The sequence below is a fragment of the Oryza brachyantha genome, chromosome 11, assembly GCF_000231095.2.
Source record: "Oryza brachyantha chromosome 11, ObraRS2, whole genome shotgun sequence".
Classification (NCBI taxonomy): Eukaryota; Viridiplantae; Streptophyta; class Magnoliopsida; order Poales; family Poaceae; genus Oryza; species Oryza brachyantha.
This window is the reverse complement of record NC_023173.2, coordinates 3,377,204-3,400,566: the sequence shown is the minus strand read 5'-3', so window position 1 is coordinate 3,400,566 and position 23,363 is coordinate 3,377,204. Positions and strand designations below refer to the sequence as shown.

The following is a 23,363-nucleotide window of genomic DNA, read 5'->3' as shown; positions in this document are numbered from 1 at the left end:
ATTTATAGGAGCACAAATAATACCAGATAAAACATTAAAAATCCATACCTATCCAAGATCTCTTGCCCTTGTGTGAATGTAGGTGCAATGGTGATAAAACAATAGCTGCCTAGTGCAATTAACTTATTGAATGTCAGTGGATAGCAAACTTTAACCATGTTTCCCCATGGCAAAAAAAAAAAGGAAAAAAGAAAAAAGAAGCATGTCTCTTCTGCATTCATATGTGATCTACAGATTTCAATGGCATGGAGAACATTGCAATAGCATTGTGGTCCAACTCATCAACTGTGCATAGACAAATATGTATCTGCATTTACCATGTGACAAATATGTAGTGGTGACTAGAAGCTAATTGAACGATATTGTAATAATGTCTATTGACACTAATTGAAGGAGAGTTTATTTATTTATATATATATGGATGCATGAACAACGGCTCACCTAATAATGTGTTCCAATTCATAAATTGCATGTAAGATGCACATGAATGGTATTTGTAAAGGAAATTATCTGTTATACAAAGATAATTCATGGTGAATAAGGTACAAAGAGTATATCAAACCTTTTCAATCTTTTTTTTACTGATCTGCTTTGCATTTGCATAAAAAAGATTAATAGAGGCAGGGATAGAAGAGTGTTGTTTTCTTAATTAACTAGAGTCAAAACAAATAACATCTATGTTTTGAGTGTCAATTTGAGCATCTGATTAATATAGTGTGTTGTTGAGGACGGAAAATCAGAACGATCTATTTTCCGTCAATCGTTGGGGACAATTTAATTTGATTTAAATGCGAGAAATAAATAAATAAAAATCAGAAATGTGAGTCCATTACTTCCAGAATTCATACGTTTGCGTAGAAATCCTGTTAATTACATCTCCGAGGAGAAAACCCCTGATTAAGAATTCCAACATAAATAAATAAAGCTTACATGGATGCTATAAAGCTAAAAAGTGTAATTTATCCTAGAGCTCCTAATGTTTGTTGAGCCAAGCATGCATGCGTATGGCAGTACTTTCATTTGTAAGGTCCGCGCCAGCAGCACCTGTAGATGGCATGGTCGGTTTAATATATATATCTTTTTTAAGTTATACGCGCAGACTTATTTTGGCGGTGATATAACCAAGACACGCCATATGGAGCATATCACAGAATTGGAACAGTTATTTAGCACATGTATTAATTAACAACACGCCACGACATCGTGGCGCGTAAGCGAGATGGATTTTCGCCTATTCCGATAGTCAATTACCGCGACATTGCTATGAATTCATAATATCTCACTTTTATTTTTACTACGGCATGCGCGGTTGCCAATCCAACCCTCAAAATAGGTGGATGGGAAACATACAGATGTCGAAGTATAGTTATTTATGCTATGTATATAGCTTTATTTATCATAAAGGGGAAATGTTTTAGTTGATTAATTTTATCTATCACTCCATTCCTATTATAAAATGAAGTGATCAATTTATGAATACTCTTTCACAACTCAAGGCAGGTATTCATAGTAAGTGAACCCATGCGCGAAGTGCGGCGATGATATATTCTGTTAGCTTATTTTGACATGATTTTTGGTATTCTTTCTTTTAATTATGACTCATGGCAGGTATTCGTGACGAGCGAACCCATGCACGGAGTACGTCGATGATATATTTTATTATGTTATTTTACCTTGATTTTTGTTTCTTTTCATTACGACTCATGGCATGTATTCGTGACGATAGAACCCATGCGCGGAGTACGGCGGTGATATATTTTATTATGTTATTTTAATTTGATTTTTGGTGTTGTTTCTATTACGACTCATGGCAGGTATTCGTGACAAGAGAACCCATGCGTGGAGTCTGGCAATTATACATTTTGTTTATCTCACTTTAACATGTTTTTTGGTGTTGTTTCTTTTCATTATGACTCATGGCAGATATTCGTGATGAGTGAACCCATGCGCGGAGTCCGGTGATTATATATTTTGTTAGCTTTAGGAAGCATGATTTGACACTTGCTCATGATCTCGTATCAATGAACCGAGTCGAAGAACAAGACTCATCCCATCCTGGCGTTGTATCAAAAGACCAAGCCAAAGATTAGGGTCTTCGTACATCCCATTGTGATTTGTATCAAAAGACCAAACCTACAAACGGGGTCTTAATATACTCTTGTTTTGTAAGAGACAGCAATTAGGAGGAGGCACGAACCAAGAGGATGGCAGGCTGCTTGGTTTTCATGAAGCATTGAGGAGGCATTCGCACTTTACCTGTTCACTACCTCGTTGCCAGCGGAATCACCGGTGCCTCCCTCCTGTTTGGAACGGTGGAGCAAGGAGACAGAACGGCAAGCTTGCAGCAGCGTTCTATCGTGTCCTGCAAGAGAAAAAAAAGCAGTGTGCCTCGCCCCTCCCAGCCTTCTTCCCCGCTCTCTTCTCACTTTGAACCTCTATTTATAGGGCAAGAGAGGAGAGCACTTGGATTTTTTTTTTTGTGTGCGTGGGTAGCTTTGTGGCATAGTGGGTTTGACTGCATGTATGCATGCAGGAAGTGGAGAGAGAGTGGGCTTGACTTGCTTGTGAGTTTGTTTGGGTGACAAATGAGCCCCTTTTAATTTGAATGGTTTATTAGTGAATATTTGCTAATCATGTATGCATGGTGGTGAATGTGTGTGAAGAGTCGATTTATTTTGGTACGCGCTAATTAATTTATTTACGGGACACGTGTATGCATTATATCAAAGTCTACCTCACATATTTTGTTTAGTACTGACAAACATATGGGGCATTTCTTTATTTCGCAACAACTGACCTGCACGTATATAACAAATTTTATTTATTTTAGTCACCACTGGAGATAAATATTATGCGGTTCGTGTATTTTCCCCTTTTTTTATTGCTATTGAGTATATGATATCACCCGCGGTTGAATATAATGATTTCGTGAGCCAACAAGATATGCCTATATATATATATATATATATATATATATATATATATATATATATATATATATTTCCACACCATAAATATTTTTATCCGCGTCACGAATATTATTATTCATGCCATGAATATTTTTATCCACGTTGTGAATATTTTTATGCACACTGTTAATATTTTTATCCACGTCGCGAATATTTTTATCCATGCCATGAATATTTTTATCCATGTCATGAATATTTTTATGCACGCCGTGAATATTTTTATCCACATTTATTTTATATAACCTTTCGATCATTTCTATCATTTAGTCTGGATTATTATTTAAATATTAAATTCGTAGCGCATCGGGGACTATCTATTTAATTATATTTAATCCCGAGCCAAAACCCGTGTCAACAGTTGTATAAATTTTGTCCGATTTTCCCCCAAAAATAGCAAGACAATATGTTTCAGGACTGGCCACAGGGTGTTAAAACTAAGTCAAAAATACAACCTATTATTTGTTCTACTACAATCTGTTTAATACAGTTACATTAAGAATTTGAAATGATGTTTTTTATTGGAATTTACTTCCTGGCGGTCTATCTATGCTGAAACTGACCTTGGCATCGAACTTCTCAATGTCCCTTTGCATGCAGAAGCAATATCGCTGAAAAATTCGACATATGGATGAAACACACCGACCGTCGAATATATAAAAGATCAATAACCTAGCTCTAATACCACTTGTTATGAAATAGAGGCACAACCGAGACACGGATTCAACGTGAAAACCCTTACGTGAAAAATCACGGGCTTCAACCGATAAAAACACTATGAGATAAGAACGTACCATTTGACTTAGAGAAAAATACATTATGTACCACTGACTTTAGAACAATTCCACGATTTACCACCGAGTTTGTCCAGTTCTACAATATTGCATTGACTTTTGCTTAACTTTTACAATTTACCATCGTCGTACAGTCATCCTCCACAAGTACTGTTTGTTTTTGTTATAATAACCAAAATACCCTTAGATCAAAACCTTCCAAAATTTGGAGAAAAAAATCTAAAATATCAAATTCTAACTTTTTGGCCGAAGTTTAGATGTTTTACAATATGAAATTTAATAATATTTGAAAAAATTGAAAGTTTTTGTACTAGGAGTATTCGGTCATTAACACAAAAATAAATTGTACTAACAGCGCATAACTGGACGACGATGGTGATTTATAGAAGTTAAGCAAAAGACGATGGTATATTATAGAACTGAACAAAGTTGATGGCAAAACATTGAATTCGAACAAAGTCAGTGATATACAATAGATTCTCTCTTTGACTTAGAACGTGAGTCCATTGGCTACTACGATGTTTTTTCAGAACATCTATTCACCCCCGCTAGATGGCTCAACGGTCCTTTCACTTGTAACCAAACTAATCTCTCACGCTGGAATAACACAATTTTAGCAATGCACAATTTCCGAAGAACAATAATCTCCACTTAAGGTGTAGTGTAGTACCACAATAGAATTCACATAAGCTGATTCTATATAACAGAAGTTTTCACCGAATCAATAATACAACTTTGGATCAACAGAACTCGCATGGGTTTGTGTTCTATGTGTGTATCAAATTTAAAGCACATTATTAGGAGACCACCCATTACTAAACCATACCTCTTTTCGGCCCCATGTCGCCGCATTGCATGTTCAGGCCTCCAAGGGCGAGCTGGACATGCATGCTGGGTCAACAATGGCTTCCTCCTAACCTCCCAGCATCATTGGGTGGCAGCAAAAAAAATAATGGTGTTGCTATTGATGCTACCTAAGGTGAGGTGATTAATTTAGTAATCTCCTGTTAATTAATCTAGGTGCCTTAGCAACTTTAATAAGGTTAATGATTGAAATGTGGCTTGCTTAGGAGTGCCTCCTTTGGAGTGTAGGTCTACTCTACATGGGACTTCCATATTCAAGTCCAGCCTTTCCTCACATATAAAGAGACACATTATCTAATACAAGGAGAATATATCAAATGCAAACAATTGAATGGTATGATGGATGGACATCAGGAGTTCAGATCAGATTTGGATGGCCTGAGAGTCCAAATGAATAATTTGCCAGGTGTAAAATCAATCAACTGGCTGCATTAGAGACAGAATGTAGTAGTTGCTAGAGTCAAATTTTAGGTTCACTCTTTTAAGTAAGGCCGGGATCTCGGGGGTTGTTTGGATCTAGAGATTTTTTTAGTCCTTGTCATATTGGCTGTTTGGACGTTAATTAGGAGTATTAAATATAGACTGATAATAAAACTAATTGCATAAATAAAGGCTATTTCATTAGACAAAATTTTTAAGCCTAATTAATCCACGATTAGCAAATGTTTACTATAGCATCACATTGGCTAATCATGAACTAATTAGGCTAAATAGATTCGTCTCGTGAAATAGTCCAGAGTATAGGGTCGGTTTTATTAATAATCTATATTTAATATTTCTAATTAGTGTCTAAACATTCGATGTGACAGGGAATGAAAAAAGAGTCGAGGGAAACAAATACACCCTTAGGCTAATAACAAAGTTATTAGTAGGAATGTAGAATGGCAAGTACTCCTTTATTATAGTACAGGCTGTCTGTACATATTGTTGTGTTTTCAGCCCAAGACACAAAGCTGACATCAAAGACATGGGCACCATGCATTCCTTGGCCTGTACCCAACAACTTTTGTCACATCTTCATTTGAGTTCCAAAAGCCAAATTGTACCATGCCAAGCTGGGCCTGAAGTTTACACCTTATTGTAACCTGTAACCAAAAACCAGGTGGTCACGTACTAGTAGTATATATTAGTCTTCTACTAAGTGATCATGTAATTATTGAGTAATGATTAGCTACATCACTCCCAAGTATTCTGCATTTTATAAAAACTAAAATGAATATCCATTCATGGATCCTTAATGTTACTTAGATTAGAAAATAAAATATGATAAAAGAATTTAGATTTTAAAATTTAAAATTTAACTTATAAATCCAAGTATAGTTACCAGATGCGAAGAGAAGGTTTTATCGAAGCAAGGAGACAAGATAGGCTGTTGCTGTCATGCAGAGTGAGCAGTTCCAGTGGCAAGTATAGCCAAAGCGGTAGCAGCTTTTGCATTTATAGCTGTGACTGTAGTTGATTGTTGATAGGAGAAGGAAAGAAAAAAACGGAGAGAAATCACATGAACTGTATAAACACTTTCCATGAATTTGCTAGGTGGGAAACAGTTTTAGTATACCGGTATATGTACATCCGTGTATTTGTATATCATCTAAGTAATCACTAAAAATATGGAAAAATTTAATAAGATAGATTAATATGATTTATATCACTCTACAAACATGCAAATTTAAAGGCAACTTATATAAGTTATAGCAAAAAACAAATAAAAATAAAACTATGTATACGCATATTCATAATTGTTTTTATTATTTTTCCTATAACTTGTAGAAGTTGAATTTAAACTTGTATATTGGTGGAGTGATAACTCATATTAAACTATCTTATTAATTTTTTTATATTTTTTATAACTATTTAGATAGTATGTAAGCAACAAGTGTACATACACCCGTAGGAAAAAAACTGCTTCCCTTTGCTAGGTGTACTGCTTTGGAGCGAATGCAACTAATAACTGTCCCCTGCTTCTGTGTTTTGTGTCGCTCACGGGCCAAAAGTCCATGACAAAGTGTTCTTAAAATAAGGGCAGAGGACAAAGCGGTGATATTGACAACAGTCAACTGTAGGACAAAACATTAATTAATCAATTAATTTCTATTTGTTTTCTATAGAGTACATTTGAGATAAGGTCATGTTTAGTTTAAACACATGAAATCGAATCTTTTGATATCTAAATAAAATATTAAATTTATATGAACATTAAAACTAATTATATAGTTATGGTGAAAATAATGAGACAAATTTTTTGAGTCTAATTAGTATATGATTAGCCATAAGTGCTACAGTAATCCACATGTGCTAAATGATGGATTAATTAGACTCAAAAGATTCGTCTCACGATTCCCAAGTGGATATGTTTAATACTTTAAATATGTGACCGTACGCGTCGATGTAACCTCTTTCCTAAAAATTTTTGGGACTAAACGGGAACTCTGACTATTTTGTTAAAATTATCAGTTTATTGTAACTTAGCTATTTTTGATGAATGCAGTGGTAATGTAAAATTCTGTCGTTCAACTGCAACTTTATTTGCTGATAAATTTGGGCCCAACCGCCATACACATATGCAAATATTCACACTGTTGCATGTTGGTCCACATGTCACGTCCATATAAGAATAAAAGTTGTAGTTTTCGTTTTTGATAAAATCAATAGCTATTGTTGTAGCTCGCTGAAATACCTATTAAAGTTGTAGCAAGTTGATAGTTTTGATAAAATTGTTGTAGTTTTTCTGAAATATACTCTTTTCAATACTTATCCTAAAATATAAGTATTTTAGAATTTAAAACATGTTCTGCAATATAAGTACTTATATAAATAGTCCTATCGATTACTCTTTATTTAAATATTTTGACTTGTTATCCTTTAAACCCAACCATTCCCTGTTTAACAAGGAACATATAACAAACCTTGTTTAGACTCCCATTGAAATAAAGGATTGCCATATGAATATTGGAGGATTCAACTTTGTAAGAAAATTTTCATATGGAGCCCTTCGATTCATAGGAAATGACAGAAGAATTTTCGTAGGATTGTATTCGTATGGCTAAATTTCATCGGATCATTTGCTTGGTTTGCTTCCTATGGTGCTATCAAAGAGCTCTTCTCATTCATGTTCTTTTCGTTCATTTAGGACGGGAGAACTATATCAATTTAATTCCTATATTTTTTTATATCCTAGACACTCTATTTATTTCTAATTATGAATTTAGACAAAACGATAAGGCCAGGCTCAGTGAGAGTTTTATGGACAATAAATAGTGTGCCATGTAGACATTTTTGATGATGTGTTAACGTATTAATGAAGAGAGAGATAAAACTCTATATGCACAGTTATCTAGACAGCTTGTGTCTTGTATATAACCTAGGAAGCAACAATAGATGAACCTATGTATTGAGAAAGTGGTGTTTTATCCTAGTTTTAGATATTTTTAAATGACATGTCACTCTTAAATAATCGTGTCTATGAAACTTACACTGAGAATGACCTCAGAAATAACTATATTATATTTTAGATTGGAGTGTAGCCAGAGTCATATTTCGGTATCGATGGAGTAATAAATTTCAATCCGTTTTCTGAGTAGGTGTATATGGTTGGCAGTACTATACAAAGAGTTTTCTTTTTTCTTTTCTTTTTTTTCCTCTGGCTCAAAATCTATGTCAGGCGCAAGAGGGTAGAAGAGGCTCCCACGTCTCCCAAATTCAGAACACGACAGACATGGACGTATTTGGTAAGAAACAAATAATACAACACACTACTACAGGTGTTTGGCTGGCTGGCTTGCACTGCGTTTTGTCCTTTTTTAAGTCAGCTGAGTACGTAGCCTCTCTGTTAAGTGAAGTATTTAATACACCAGTTACGTGATTATTTCACCATTATATTATATGCTGCTGCTCCTACATGAAGACGAAAACATTTGAGTGTCTCGAGAACATACATGCATGTTGTGGATTTGATAATCAAAATTTCACACTGTGGGCTCGCTAAAAACCATCAATCCGATTAGATTTGTAATAGAAACAGTCCTCACTCCCATGGATTCTCTTTGTGACATTAAATCAACCCGTTGGAACTACGTAAACTGAACAAGTCAAAAATAAATCTGTAATACCAAAATCGAAGAAGATCCGTAGGGATATGACCAAACCCATGAGTCTAATGTGAAAATCCATTACTAAAATGAAGTTACATCAGCATAGTTCCAGCAGGATACTGACAGATTTGATGAAGCTCCATTTTTATAATATATAATATGTTTTAGATATGCCTAATTTCAGGGACAGACCTAACCTAAAAATCGAGTGGGTGCATCTTATTAGGATTGATAGTGTGCTACTGTGCTCAATATTTTTTTTACTTAATTACATATTAGTAATATACTAAGTATTCAAAAATCAGTAAGAACTAAAAAAAATGGTGGTAATATATCGTGACAATTGTAACATATCATACACTTCTCATACCTAAACCGTGATTATCAGTATAACGAAAACTGTCCACGAATGTTGTGATTATCGATACTACAAAAACCATCATGATAATCACAACATAGCGATGGTTTTGCCTTCAAAACCAACTGCGGAGCTCAATTTAAATTCTTTCATATTCAAATTCACATGATTTTTATATAACAATCATGATAATCGGTGGTTTTTCCTTGAAAGGCCAGGACACAGTTTCGACTTGTAAAACGATTTTGGAACCTAGTAGTAGTATATAGTATAGCACAGGGGAGGCTTTAGCAGGGGCAGAGGCATATTCCACGTGCTACGCCGACCCATCCAACCGTCCCCACGTCCCAACGCCACCCGACCCAACCCAACCAGCTGGTCTCTGGATTCTCCCCAAACCCGGATGCTTGGAGCCGTCCGATGCAGGGATGGACGGCCGGATGCTGACGTCCCGTCTGGTTGGACGAGTTCTGACAACGCCTGCCACCCGAAAACACATTTATTTCGATTCACCTGGAATTTCGGGGGATTTTTGTAATTTGGCCCCTCTGGAATTTGGGTGCTTCTAAGTTTGGGCTTGTTTACTTGTTTTGGGTAACTTTTGCTGGCGGTTTTTTTTAATTTTTTTTAAAGACATGAACCCATGGTGTGATGTTACCGTCCGAGAGAAGCATGCCAAGCATGATTTACTGGGTATAAAGTTAGGAGAAAAATGCAAAGTATGGTTTTGCGACGAGAGAAAAGAGGCGAGAGACAGATGTTGTGCGTTAATTACTTCACCTGTCTCAAAATATTAAAAAAAGTTCTAGATTTGTCCAAATTTATTTTATTAAGTTATATCAATACAATAATATGTTTTTATATTTTAAAATGGATGATGTACCATGCAACTTAATTGGAAGTTTATACCTTATATGCATTCCATATACTTTATATAACTAAATAATTAATTATACTACAAACAACCCATAGTGAGTTGTTTATCCATGCATGCATCACGTGGATCGATTATACTGTGCATGTTTGGTTTGAAGGTAAAATTCATTTACCCTACGAAAATATTGATACTTTAAATAGTAATTTTGGACATTGTTTAGTTGGTGGTCAATATTTGTTAATAATAACTCGCATATGTTACTAAAATATTAACGTTACCCAAAACTTTGCCATTACTAATATTTTAGCATAATAGTGAACCAAATAAGCTCACAGACAACAGCTAATAAACGCCATTCATGCCTTGATAGAAGAATGAGTTGGCACTTGTAAGGATTAGTCCTCGCGGTGAAGTGAACACGTGCTAGTCATATTAAGTAAGCATAATAAATACAGTGATTGTGACCAAACCCAATAATTACGTTTACCACAGCTCCTTTGAGTCCTAGAATCTCGGATGCATATAGCGTATATAGTACGAGCCATCCTTTCATGTATTTACACATGCCACGTCTATGACATAAATAATTCGTGGAAATTAAGTTGGGAATATGAATAAAATATATTCTTATCTTTTTGATTCTGCTTATATTTATAAGCCAAAATTTAAAATTTTAACCTTAAATTTGGAGTTAATTTCAGAGCTTTTTATTAATTTATTTTTAGTCCTAGCTTTTAAATAGATAAGGACACATATATAAAAGTTTTATGTAAAAACTATTTTTTATTTATGAATATGCTATTTGTCTTTTTCTATGAAAAAACCAAACAATCACCCCATAACTTTAACAGAAATTAGAGACTGGTTTTATACGCCACTGCAAATATAGAGATGAATAAACAAAGTTCGATAAGCTTGATGTGAAAATTTGCTCCCTTTGATTCCAAATAAAATTCCTTTTAAGGCTTATAAATAAGAACTAATAGAACAATTCAAATAGCTTTGTCTCCTTCATCATGGACTAATAATTTAAAATAGCCACAACATTTAAATGAAAAGCCGAAAGAAATAAGAAAAAAAACTCAAAACAAAAGACACAAAAGTTTTAAAACGACTTAAAATAAACCTCACACAAGATGCCAACTCCAACTAAAGCTACAGTTAGTCACGGAGTAGCAGTGCTATTAAGAAAAAAAACTTTTAAATTAGGGAAAGTGTTCCAAAAACGGATATTATAAATATATTCCACAAAAAGGATATTATAAATCTAAACCAAAAAAGAAATAGAAATACGTGAATCCTCGAGGGCCTGGGCGCATAAAATCCACTCCCCTTAAAAATTCCCACTCCTTCACCGTCTTCTACCTTTCCCTCCCGCTTCCGATTGCTCCCCTCCTCCCTCCACCTCCGCCTCCACATGACCGCGTCGTCGGCGTCGGCGGCAGTGGCGGAGTAGTCGGATTCGCCGGAGCAGCGACGGCGAGGTCTACCCAACGGAGGTTGCGGCGATGGCGGCGCCGGCGTCTGCGGCGGCGGGGCTGGGGGCCATGTCCACCGACAACGCCAAGGGGCTGGTCCTCGCCGTGTCGTCCAGCGCCTTCATCGGGGCCAGCTTCATCGTCAAGAAGATGGGGCTCAGGAGGGCCGCCGACTCCGGCGTCCGCGCCGGTGAGTCCTCGCGCGCCGGTGCTGCGGCCGGCGTGGCTCGCGGCGCCGCGGCCCACCGTTGCATGCTCTGCGAGTCTCGCGTCGTGGATCTCCCCGCCCGGTGCTCGGCCGGCCGGCCGGCGATGGAGTAGGGTCTACGCGGTTTCCTCCTCGCTGGGTTGGGTTGGATTCGTGGGGGTAGTGGAATCGAGCGGAGGATCTCGCTGCTTTGCATCGCGACGCGGTTTTCCGGTAGCTTTCCTTGCTTTATCGGTTCGCTCGGTGGGAGAGAGGGATCTGTCCCTGCCATGGAAAAAGAGAAAATAATGCTCCCGCGAGCGAGGCTGCTGTGCTTGGGGGTAAATTTGTACTCTGATTGAGTCAAGGGGATTTCTTCGTGGGAGTGGAAATTTTTGCCTTTTTCTTCTCGAACTATTCTTCATCTGGATTTGGTTGGCTTGAAAAGGTGAAACTTTTTTTTTTGGCTCCGTGACTCCTTTTTGGCGGTAGATTCAGCTGCGGGGAAAGAATAGCTTGATTCAAGTAGTGAACACCTCGTTGCGTCGCGATTGGATGAGATGATTTTTTTTTCCGTTGTCGCGGTGAAAAGGATTACAATGATTCACGCGTAGAAGCTGGAAAGTTCTACTCTACCTGCAAAAGTAGTTCTAGTCTGAGTCAAGGATCTTTACTTTACTTGCAAATAGGATCAGTTGACTCGGGGAATTCTTCTGTTGCTTTACATATGAGGCGGCATTTGTTCCTTGTTGCAAGTGAGTTGGGTGAATCTGGGGAAGAAAAAAAAAGTTGTCTTTTGTGCTGGTATCCTTGGCCTTTTGCAACAGTACTTCCATTATTAAATTTGTTTATTTACAGGATGGTGTTCAATGCCCGTGGTACCAATGCATGTATTGTGGATCGTGTTAACGTGAGCTGTCTGATCGAGTCATTGGATGGTTACTGTGTGGGTTTGTTGGATTCGGTTGTGGAAAGAGTAAAGTCAAGTCAAATTATGGGGTTGCTACTTGATTGGTGGCTTGGTGTTTCTGCGATTAGTGGTTAACTGATATGTATGGTTCTTCAATATGCCAGGACGAAGTTAGATCTTTTTGGCTGGCTAGGTGTTCGCTTCAATGATAGCGATGTCACATGTGCAATATTTTATCATACCATGCCTTCCACTATGACACTTTCTTCTCTATAATTGCTTAACTTAGGACAGCCTAGTGGTAACGTATGAACAAAACATGCGCTTACATCCCAACCAGATTTATGTCCTTATGCACTTTTATCCCAACCTGAATAAATCGACGTCAGATGAATTCACCTATGTCCATGTGATATTTCATAAATTATTGTGTTGCAAATTTTAGAAGTTTCAGTGCAAAAGGTAATATGGTTTCTTGCATAAAACAGGATATGGAGGGTTTTCTTACTTAATGGAGCCTCTATGGTGGATAGGCATGATTTCTAGTAAGCCGCGTTCATTTCCTTTTAAATTACTAAATATTTTTTTTACTTCATGGAATGTTCATTCCTCTCTTTTTTTGTCACATTATGTGCTCAATGTTTTCCACCATTGGATTTATCAGTTTTTTCCATTCTAATCTAACATAACTTGCTCTGCCTGAACATTACCCTGCTGTTGCCTTACTAATGTCATATTGATCATATAACCATATTGCCTTACAATAAGATGATTTTGTGTCTTGAGAATCAGGATACGATAAATACAGTTAGTTTGTATTAGCAGAAGCAAACATTTTTAATTGGGCCTGAATTCAGTGAAGCTAAAACTAAATTCTCGTTACAAGTATGCAACTAATATCAGTATATTCTTTGGGCTTAAACTGGAGCATGAAAAGTGACTGTACGGAGCAAATGGTTTCTTGTCATCTGAATATGGCTCCTTATTCCTTAGCACGAATAGCTATTACTACTGTCCTCTCCTAGGGATTCTGTTGTTTCTTCCTAGTTATTCTTTCAGTAAGATATTTGGTGAAATTTATTGATTGATAATGAACATCAAAGTGCCTTTTTTCTGATACTACTGAAGTTGCTGTTTCATTTTTTTTAGAAAAAACAATGTCATTAAGGAAAGAAACTTGACTAATGGCATCTTATATGGCTTTTATGAACAGTGATTGTGGGAGAAATTGCTAATTTTGCTGCTTATGCATTTGCTCCTGCTATTCTTGTTACTCCTCTTGGGGCACTCAGTATAATAATCAGGTAACTTCATAAGAATCAAATACACTTGCTAAAATGTGTTTTTCCTATCTAGATATTAAATCAAAACCATAATCTCTTATTAATTTATGCAGTGCTGCACTTGCACACGGCATTCTGCAGGAGAAACTACACACCTTCGGCATACTTGGTTGTGTTCTTTGTGTAGTTGGATCTATAACAATAGTACTCCATGCTCCACAGGAGCGCAATATCGACTCTGTAAGGGAAGTTTGGGATCTTGCAACTGAACCAGGTATATGGTCGTCAGCAACCTGACTGCAAATTTCATGGGCAAGATTAAATGACTGATTCATTATTGTTTTCTTTTGTTTCTAGGTTTTCTTTGCTACGCAGCTATAGTAGTTGCAGCTGCACTAGTTCTTATATATTTTGTCGTCCCTCAACATGGACAAACAAACATCATGGTGTACATCGGAGTCTGTTCTCTTCTAGGATCTCTCACCGTATGCTTTCCTGCCAAATATATGATTCGATCATAATCAATTTTAATGCTTTTTGTATTGTTATTTTAAGTTTCCAACTAAATTCCATTGTGTATCTGATAGTGAGAATTTAACAGGTGATGAGTGTAAAAGCTCTTGGCATTGCATTGAAGTTAACATTCTCAGGAGTGAACCAGTTATTCTATCCACAGACATGGGCTTTTACCCTAATTGTAGCCACATGTGTGAGCACCCAGATTAACTATCTAAATAAGGTACATGATGAGATTGAACTTAAGTTTAAGGGTTCTTCTAACAGCTCGTCTCATTCAGTTTCATAGCACCTGCCCTTAAAAGAGCCTTCGTTAGTTCTAATAAGGCGTAGGGCATGGCAACCCGTGGGATTATCACTGAACACGCAATAGGTTTTGATCTTGCTGTAGGGATTGAAAATAGAATTTTCGTAGCAAATACTCAATGTAGTTAGATTTGTCCGTTCACAAAAACTTTCTTGGCTTGCCACTGGGGCATAGCAACAATTACATAGCTAATTGAGCTACTATTATTTTGACATATGGATTGCAACAGTAATTTTTTTTTCTCTTTGTAACTTGCAGGCATTGGACACCTTCAATACAGCAGTTGTCTCACCAATATATTATGTGATGTTTACTTCACTAACAATTATAGCCAGTGTGATAATGTTCAAGGTAACCTTTTATATAGCTTCCATTAGGCATTCTGCCCTTATTGTTAACTGAACTTTGTCGCAAAAAAAGTGATGAACATTTTTTTTTGGTATGCCCTGCTCTGCTAACATTTCTGCTGTGCTTATTATTATGCATAATGTGAAACAACCTTGCATTGCACACTTATTAATTCCTTTCATGATGGAAATAATGCATGCTTATGGAAACTTTATTTCCTCAATTTTTGATATAGGACTGGGATCGGCAAAGTCCAACACAAATTGTCACGGAGTTGTGTGGTTTTGTGACCATCCTTTCTGGGACATTTCTCCTCCACAAGACAAAGGACATGACTGACAGTATGACACGATCTGCCATTTTACACAATATTTCTGGATACCATTTCATCGTGTCTAATGAGAATTTCCGAAATAGGTACTGGATCATCTTTATCGACAAGTCGTTCAAAGGGGGGCAGCCAAAATAGGTTTGCAATTGAGGTCATTCCATTAAAATACCGAGATTCCGTGGATGATGAGACCTTGCCATTGTCACTTCCCAAAGCTGACGATCGCTACCTAATGGAAGACATTCCTGTTAGATACAAAAACCTGAATACTGTCTGATAAAAATAATTCTTCGCCAGCACATTCTAAGAACCTATTCGGAAATTTGGCGCCTCATACAATGCTCAGACATGACTAGCTGATGAAGAACTGGAGGTGCAGATTTTACAAAGTACATGACGAAATTATAAGTTGGCACCTCCTTTCTGGATGATAATTTCTCTAATCTGGAGAAAGCACAGATGGTTCCAACCTTAAAGCCAGTTGAGAGAGTTATTCTTGAATACCAGTTCTTTAAAAGAATGAAGTGCACTCGCGCAGGGTGGCATGCCTCCACTCCTTTTTTTGTTTTATTTTCTTTTCTTTTTAGGCAGTGATGCAGTTTTGCTGCAATTTGAGCTTACCTGATTTTTCTAGGAAGATGTAATATAGGGACATCAGGCTCCATTTTTTAAATTTTTTTACCTGTATCTACCTGATAAAGTTGCTGCCCAAAATAGTTGTCAATATGTTGACTGGGAATGTAAGTATCGAATCATACTTTCTGACAGATAACTGGTGAATCTAATGTTCATATCATGTGTCGTCAATAATCATTCTGCCTTTTTATTTTCTTGTCTTCAAACAAGCAATTCACCGAACTGTGATTAAAACAAACAAAGCTCAATGAAGGGAAAAAAAAAATGAGCTTTTATCATCTGTAAGCCGATGAACTGTAAGTCTGCAATACGAAGGCCCGGCCCAAAATATATGGGCCGCGCGCATGCCACGTCTGCGTTGGGGCCCAACTCATATGGGCCACATTGCGGCCCGCTTCAGGCCCAAAACACGTCTACGGAAAGGAAGTGAGCTGGTGCTTGCATCCGCCGGCTCCGACGAGGCGGCGGCGGCGGCCGTGGCTCCGACGGCGTATGGTGCACGGGAGCTTCTTCTTCTTCTTCTCCGTGCTCGACTAAGGTGACGGGTGATGATTCCCCAGTCCCCACGACTCCTCTACTCGCTGGTCGCTGCTGCTGCTCAGGTCCGTGCTGCATTTGGAGGCCAAATTAGGTTTCCTGGTTAGTCCGATTCAGCTTTGGGATACGCGCGAGATGCTTAGACGGTTCACACCAAGCATTTTGTCTGTCCTGTAACTGTGATTAGAATTTGATGATGCTTGCACGGCTACTCATCCAGAAATGTTAATATTACTCCCTTGTCAAAAAACGAATTATTCGGTTTTCGTATCTAACGTTTGACCATCGGTCTTTTTTGAAAAATTTTCAGAAAATTAAAAAAAAATTAGTCACACGTAAAGTACTATTCATGATTTATCATCTAATAAAAATAAAAATATCAATCGCAAATTTTTTTAAAATAAGATGAAAAGTCAAAAATTAAAGGTAAAAAATGAAAAATTATTTTATTTTAGGATGGAGGGAGTACTTGGTAGTCAGGACATGGCGTTCCTCTGGATGGCTTCAGCTGACAGTGTAGGTTAATCTATTCTGTTCTCGCTGGAAATATTTGCAAATAACCTGTAGGCAGGCATATATGCAGCAATAATAATGATTTTTTGGTATAAGTTTGACAATTCGTCTTATTTAACAAACTTGTGTAGTTTACTTTATTTGGTTGTGATTGGATTTATTACTAAGTTTTATTTTAGTTATAGCTTGCATTCTCGTATAGTTGCATAAGGTTTTTGAATAACATGAATGGTCAAACATGTGCTAAAAAGTCAACGGTGAATTTGAAAGGAAATAAAAGCATGTAGATTCTTTTCTCAACAAAAGAAGTATTTTTTAGGGCCTGAAACCAGGGCATGGAAAATGTTGTGGATAATTGCTTAGAGAAAATTTTCTGCTCCTTCTCTCTTTTTTTTCGAAATCTTAATGAAATTGGTATGCCTTTCTTAGGTCTATCTGGCTAAAAAAAATTTCTGCTTCTTACTGGCTGAAATAGCAGTACTTGTGCAAAATTTTTGCCAAAAAAGCAAAAGATGAAATGGCGATTTTGTTTTGTTCATATGATCGTCTGGATTTTGCTAATTGTTGGAGCATTTTATTTCGTCAAATCATTACACACTTTGTTTGATATTTTGTCAAATAAATATTAATTTAAAGAATAAATTAATATGTTTTTGTATTATATGTTAATTTTAAATCATATTTATAATTTATTTAATATGATTGACTTCGAATTATTACTTTTATAAAAAAAATATCATCAAAATAAACCGTATCATATACTCAAACCGAGCTTGAGCCGAGCTCACGAGCCTAATCGAGCTCAAGCCGAGCCTACCTAAGAGCTCAAAGCTTTGATAGGTTTGATTCGAGCTCAGCTCGAGTCTGTGTGGAGCTCAAGCCTAGACAAACTGGCTCGCTCAAGCTCAGCTCGTTGACGGCCTTGGACCAGTTCGGGCCCAACTACTATGGGCCACCAAGAAGCAAGAGAAGCAGCAGTAGCAAGCACAGGCTGATCACCTCCATGGTTACTCTCAGCACTTTCTCCATCTCTCCTCCTGCAACTTTGGCCTTGTTTAGTTGCCAAAAAGATTTTGCAAAAATATCACATCGAATTTTTGGACATCTAAATAAAACATTAAACATAGATAAACCAAAAAACTAATTACACAGTTATGGAAGAAATCTTGAGATGAATCTTTTGCCATACCATTGCTATACCGATCAGGCGGCATGACAGCGTTGTCTTGCTACGCCACCCATACTGGCGTGGCCAAAAGGTTCAGTTTTGAAAAAATTTTGCCCGGTGGTTTGGTAATAAAATTACTTGCTAAAAACATTTTTTTTTGCGGGGATGCTAAAAATTTCACGATTTACACAGAGCAGGCTTCGTCTGCGCAAGTAAGTGAGAATACACAGAGAAATACAGAGAAGAGGAACACACGTTCAATGTTCATGATGCATCATAATCTCCCCAAAAGCACAGAGGCATACAAAAGGATTATGAGCCTGGAGAAAGCATACTCTTTTGGCTTTTCCTGCAAACCAGCTCAATTACTAAACGATTTCAGTGCATTTGCCCACCCGAATGGCTGCATCTGCCCAGTCAACTGAAACTATTGCAAGTCCAGACGGCTCAACAAACCATGAATCGGTGACAGCGAACGTTGGCCGTGCTCAGTCAGTCTGCTTGACCCCTGCCTACCTGTCACCGTTCTTGAACCCAGCTGGTGTACACTTTGCAGTCCACATGTCTGAAGTTTGAACTTTCTTAGGTTGAACACTGTGCTTCTCTCTTGATAAGGATTTGAAATTCTGTCATCGCCATGATGCTATATATCTGAGTTCAGAACATCAGATGTAACCAGTCGATATCTTGAATCGACAAGGTTGCAGGATAGACGGAGAAAGTTGTGAGAGTAACCATGGAGGTGATCAGCCTGTGCTTGCTGCTGCTGCTGCTGCTCTGGCCTCTTGGTGTGTCCATGGCAGCGTCCACCCAGCAATTGCCACTTCAACTGAACATGTCTCAGGAGAACATCATGCGAGATATTATGAGTTCAGTAAGTAGCGTCACCAACAATTGGAACACTAGCTCAACTCCATGCGAATGGAGTGGAGTTCACTGCTCTTCTGCTGCATCCTCTGCCTTTGTCACCGGGCTCTCCCTCTCCGGATATGGCCTCTCCAATGCCACCATCATGGAGTCCATTTGCCATCTAGACACCTTGCGATCTCTTAATCTCTCGAGAAACTTGTTCACCGATTTGCCAGGCCAATTCTCTCCTTGCTCCATGAAGGCTGGATTGCAAGAACTAGATCTCAGCAACAACAGGTTATCTGGTCATCTTGGAAATTTCTCTGGTTTGCAAGAACTAGAGGTTCTTGATTTGTCCTTCAACTCTTTAAATGGCGGCATAAGTACCCAGCTGAGTGATTTGCCAAAACTGAGAAGCTTGAACCTCAGCTTCAATGGCTTTGAAGGCCCTCTCCCGACAAGCATGGTTTCATCTCTGGAAGAACTGGTTTTCTCCCGTAATAATTTCGGTGGAAACATCCCAATGGGTCTGTTCAAGCATCTAAATCTTACTCTGTTAGACCTCAGCCAGAATAATCTAGTTGGTGATGTCCCAGATCGTTTCTTGAGCTTCCCAAAACTCAGGATTTTGCTGCTTTCAGAAAACAACCTGACTGGGAAAATTCCAAGGAGCTTGCTGAATGCCACCACACTGTTTCGGTTTGCAGGTAATCACAACAACTTTGCTGGCTCAATTCCTCAAGGAATCACCAAGAACACTAGGATGTTGGATTTGAGTTACAACATCCTCAGCGGTGAGATTGCCTCTGATCTCCTCTCACCTGATAGTTTGGAGGCCATTGACCTCACTGCCAATAGACTTGAAGGTCCAATTCCAGGGAATTTCTGGGAGCCTCTACCAACTGAGACTCGGTCAAAACATGCTAAATGGAAGCATCCCAGAATCAATCGGTAGTGCCATCAGTTTGGTTTCCCTGGAGTTGGATGGAAATCAGCTCAGGGGACCTATTCCTTCCCAGATCGGCAAATGCGACAACATGGTGCTCATTGACCTGTCAACAAACAATTTGCAAGGGGTTGTCCCTGACGAGCTAGGCAACCTTAAGCAGCTGGTGGTCATCAAGCTCCAAACCAACAATCTCAATGGATACATCCCAAGAACATTTTCTGGAATGGCGAACCTGGAAGTATTTAACCTCAGCGAGAACTCATTCTCTGGAGAGATACCTTCAACGTTGGTCAGGTTGCCCAAGCTCTGCTTTGTGGATTTACACAGCAACAAGCTCAGTGGTGTGATCCCATCTTCGATCAGCTCCCTGCACTTCCTCAACAGCCTCCATCTCGGGAACAATCAGCTGACAGGAACCATTCCCACCATGCCAACCAAAATGAGTGCCCTTATACTAAATCACAACCATCTCCAGGGGCCTATTCCATCCAGCATTGGAGCTATAAGTAACCTGGTGTTGCTTGATCTTTCACACAACAACTTGTCCGGCCCAGTGCCATCCTCGCTTGCAAACCTGAAGGGATTGATGTATTTGTTTCTTTCTTATAACCAGCTGTCTGGACACATGCCTGAGTTGCCTAGAGGGGTGACTGTTGATGTAACTGGCAATCCAGGTCTCACAGAAGGTACAGAAAATTCTGACAGTCAGTACAATGTGGCTAGAACCCAAGATGACTTCAGGTCAACTACATGGGTTGCAGCAGTTTCTTTTGCAGTTGGCTTCATCATCTCCTTCTACTGGGTTGGTATCAGGAAGTAATGTAATTGATGTATTCTTCTCATAGAACAGCGTGAGTGGGAACACGATACCAGCTTAAAGCCTAGTTTAAAATCCCTGCAAGTCACAAATAGAGTTGCTTAGGATGTGTTTGGTTTATGAACTAGGTAGGATGAGTTAGAGTCAACCCAGGATCATGTGATGAGTTGGTTCCGTATTTCTGTCTAATTGAAGGAATGAGTTGAACGCTATTTTCCATTTGTATGGAGGGATAGGATTAGATAGAGTGATCCCGTGACATGTTTAGATAGAGGGATATATGTGATGTGACCTGATATGTTGGTGAGATTATCTTCCATAATGACAGTTTCAAATAAAACAATGTGTTTGACTCACATTTAACAAATTGTATAAATTAATACAAGCAATATTTGAAACTGCACATAACATTTTACCAGTAATAATAGGCAAATAATAAACTTGCCAGTAGTGTTTTCATTTAATTCGACAAGTAAACGAAAATTGTACCAGCACTCTGCAGTACAAGAAAAATTAATATGGAATCTGCATCTATATGTACTCATCATGTTTTTGTTTGGACTAATTTTACAGTACTTAAGAAGGTACCAAGAGGTACTAAAATTTTAAGTACTAGAAATTACCAAATTTTATATTAAAATTTTGGTACCTCTCAGTACCTATTCAAGTACTGTAAAATTGCTCCTTTGTTTGCTATGAATGGGGCATCGGCTGCTGCTTGAAACCATAAAAAAAATAATCAAGTATACAGTATGCAGTAATTAATCAAGTATATGAAAATATTAGAAGTTGCATCTATATGTACTCATCATGTTTTTGGATAGCCCCTCAACACATACAAATATAATCAAGTATACAGTATGCAGTAACTATTTATTAACCAGTAGAATAAAACATGGATGGCCCCTAAACACATACAAATATATACCAGATTTGCTCCGATCTAACAAAAAGTAACTCGAGGTACTAAATCGTTTCCCACTATTATATATAGCTAAGAAGTATGTGCACAGTTAGATTCAACGATCAGAACTACGTTACTGAACCGACAAATCATTTTGTTTGGTACGAACGGGGGGCATCAGCATTTCATTTGAAGGGGTCAAGCAGGCTGAATTAGTGCATGTTTGTTTTCTAGGAATTTTTTTTAGTCCCCGTCACATCGAATGTTTGGATACTAAAGAGAAGTATTAAATATAAGCATTTTTTCTATCTTTAAGGAGATACCATGAAGTACCACTATTTTCTATATAAAATTTAGTCCTTTCTAGTATGTAAACATACCAGTTGTACCTTTTTTACCTTCTCAAGGATAGTAAAATTGCTCATTAAATATAGACTATTAATAAAACCTACTCTATACTCTAGAGCATTTTGCGAGACGAATCTATTGATCCTAATTAGTTAATGATTAGCGAATGTGATCCTACAGTAAACATTTGCTAATCGTGGATTAATTAGGCTTAAAAAATTGTCTAATAAAATAGCCTTTATTTATACAATTAGTTTTATTATCAGTCCATATTTAATACTTTTAATTAACATCCAAATATCCGATATAACAAAGTACTAAAATAAAAACTCTCTAGATCCGAATAACCCCTTAGCACGGCCGCATTCGTTTTCAAAGCTTTTGTGATGGCGTATGGAGCAGAGCATAGCAGAGACAATTCATTGTGCAGTCACCTGCATTGGTTTCACTGGGCAGATGGTGCCATTCAGGTGGCCAGAAGTCAGAGTTCAGTCATGTCACATTTTTGACTGAACCTTGACAATTTTTTCACTGGGAATGGATCGTTTGCACCTTTTGCAGGAATACTTGCAACCAAACGGCCGGGGTGAGATGTCGCAACAGAGATGGGACGATAATTAACATCACGACATTTTTGCTGTCAAGCGTGTGACACTGCGTACACACGCAACAATTGTATAATACTCTCTACGTGTTTTTTATATAATACCGTTTAACTTTTAAATCTATGTGGAACTGTTTATTTTATTTAAAAATTTTATTCAAATATACAAAATCATAAGTCATTTTTAAAGTTCTTATAATAATAAATCAAATTATAACAAAATAATTAATAATTATATTTTTAATAAAAACGAATAGTCAAACATAAATATAAAAATCAACGGTGTCATATAATAAACATGAAGAGAGTATTACAATAGACTGTGGGCGATCAAACGCAATGTCGCGTGCTACAGCAAGTCTAATCTAATCTCCAAAATGATTGTCTGACACTATTGATTTAAACATAAAGAGATAATTATATACTTATCCCCTCCGTTCAAAATGAAAATATTTCAACCACACACCCTTTGAAAATATAGTTATTTCTCCACCTAATGCATTATTTCGATCAATCACAATTATTTCTCATTTAGGTGTCCATCTTTTGGTGATGGAATAGGTCAGATGACATATTTCAAATAAAAAATAATATATGAATAAAAATGTTATATACGTGTTATTAGTGATCTATAAGCAAAAATTAAAAAAAACTACGATGATAAAACCAAAAAATTAACTTCAAATTTAAGGTTGAAAATTCAAATTTTGACTTATAAACATAAATGA

The 23,363-nt window shown here is 37.4% G+C and overlaps 1 protein-coding gene and 1 pseudogene across 1 annotated transcript; both read left to right on the top strand.

Annotated features, from left to right (window-relative positions):
• The first annotated feature begins 11,305 nt into the window (after positions 1-11,305).
• On the top strand, positions 11,306-16,106 carry LOC102715702 (probable magnesium transporter NIPA4). The gene is made up of 9 exons (XM_006662740.3): positions 11,306-11,618; positions 13,014-13,070; positions 13,739-13,829; positions 13,922-14,082; positions 14,166-14,293; positions 14,410-14,547; positions 14,890-14,982; positions 15,215-15,320; positions 15,397-16,106. Exons 1-9 carry the CDS (start codon positions 11,459-11,461, stop codon positions 15,585-15,587), a joined length of 1,125 nt encoding a protein of 374 aa, XP_006662803.1. The 5' UTR covers positions 11,306-11,458; the 3' UTR covers positions 15,588-16,106.
• A 2,911-nt stretch (positions 16,107-19,017) lies between these two features.
• On the top strand, positions 19,018-21,058 carry LOC102705202 (annotated as a pseudogene).
• The last annotated feature ends 2,305 nt before the right edge of the window (positions 21,059-23,363 follow it).

Coding starts and splice junctions, on each gene's coding strand:
- LOC102715702 (XM_006662740.3), top strand. CDS start 11,459: ATGGCGGCGCCGGCGTCTGCGGCGGCGGGGCTGGGGGCCATGTCCACC. Junction 14,083..14,165: donor GGATCTTGCAACTGAACCAG/GTATATGGTCGT, acceptor TTTTGTTTCTAG/GTTTTCTTTGCTACGCAGCT. Junction 14,294..14,409: donor CTCTTCTAGGATCTCTCACC/GTATGCTTTCCT, acceptor AGAATTTAACAG/GTGATGAGTGTAAAAGCTCT.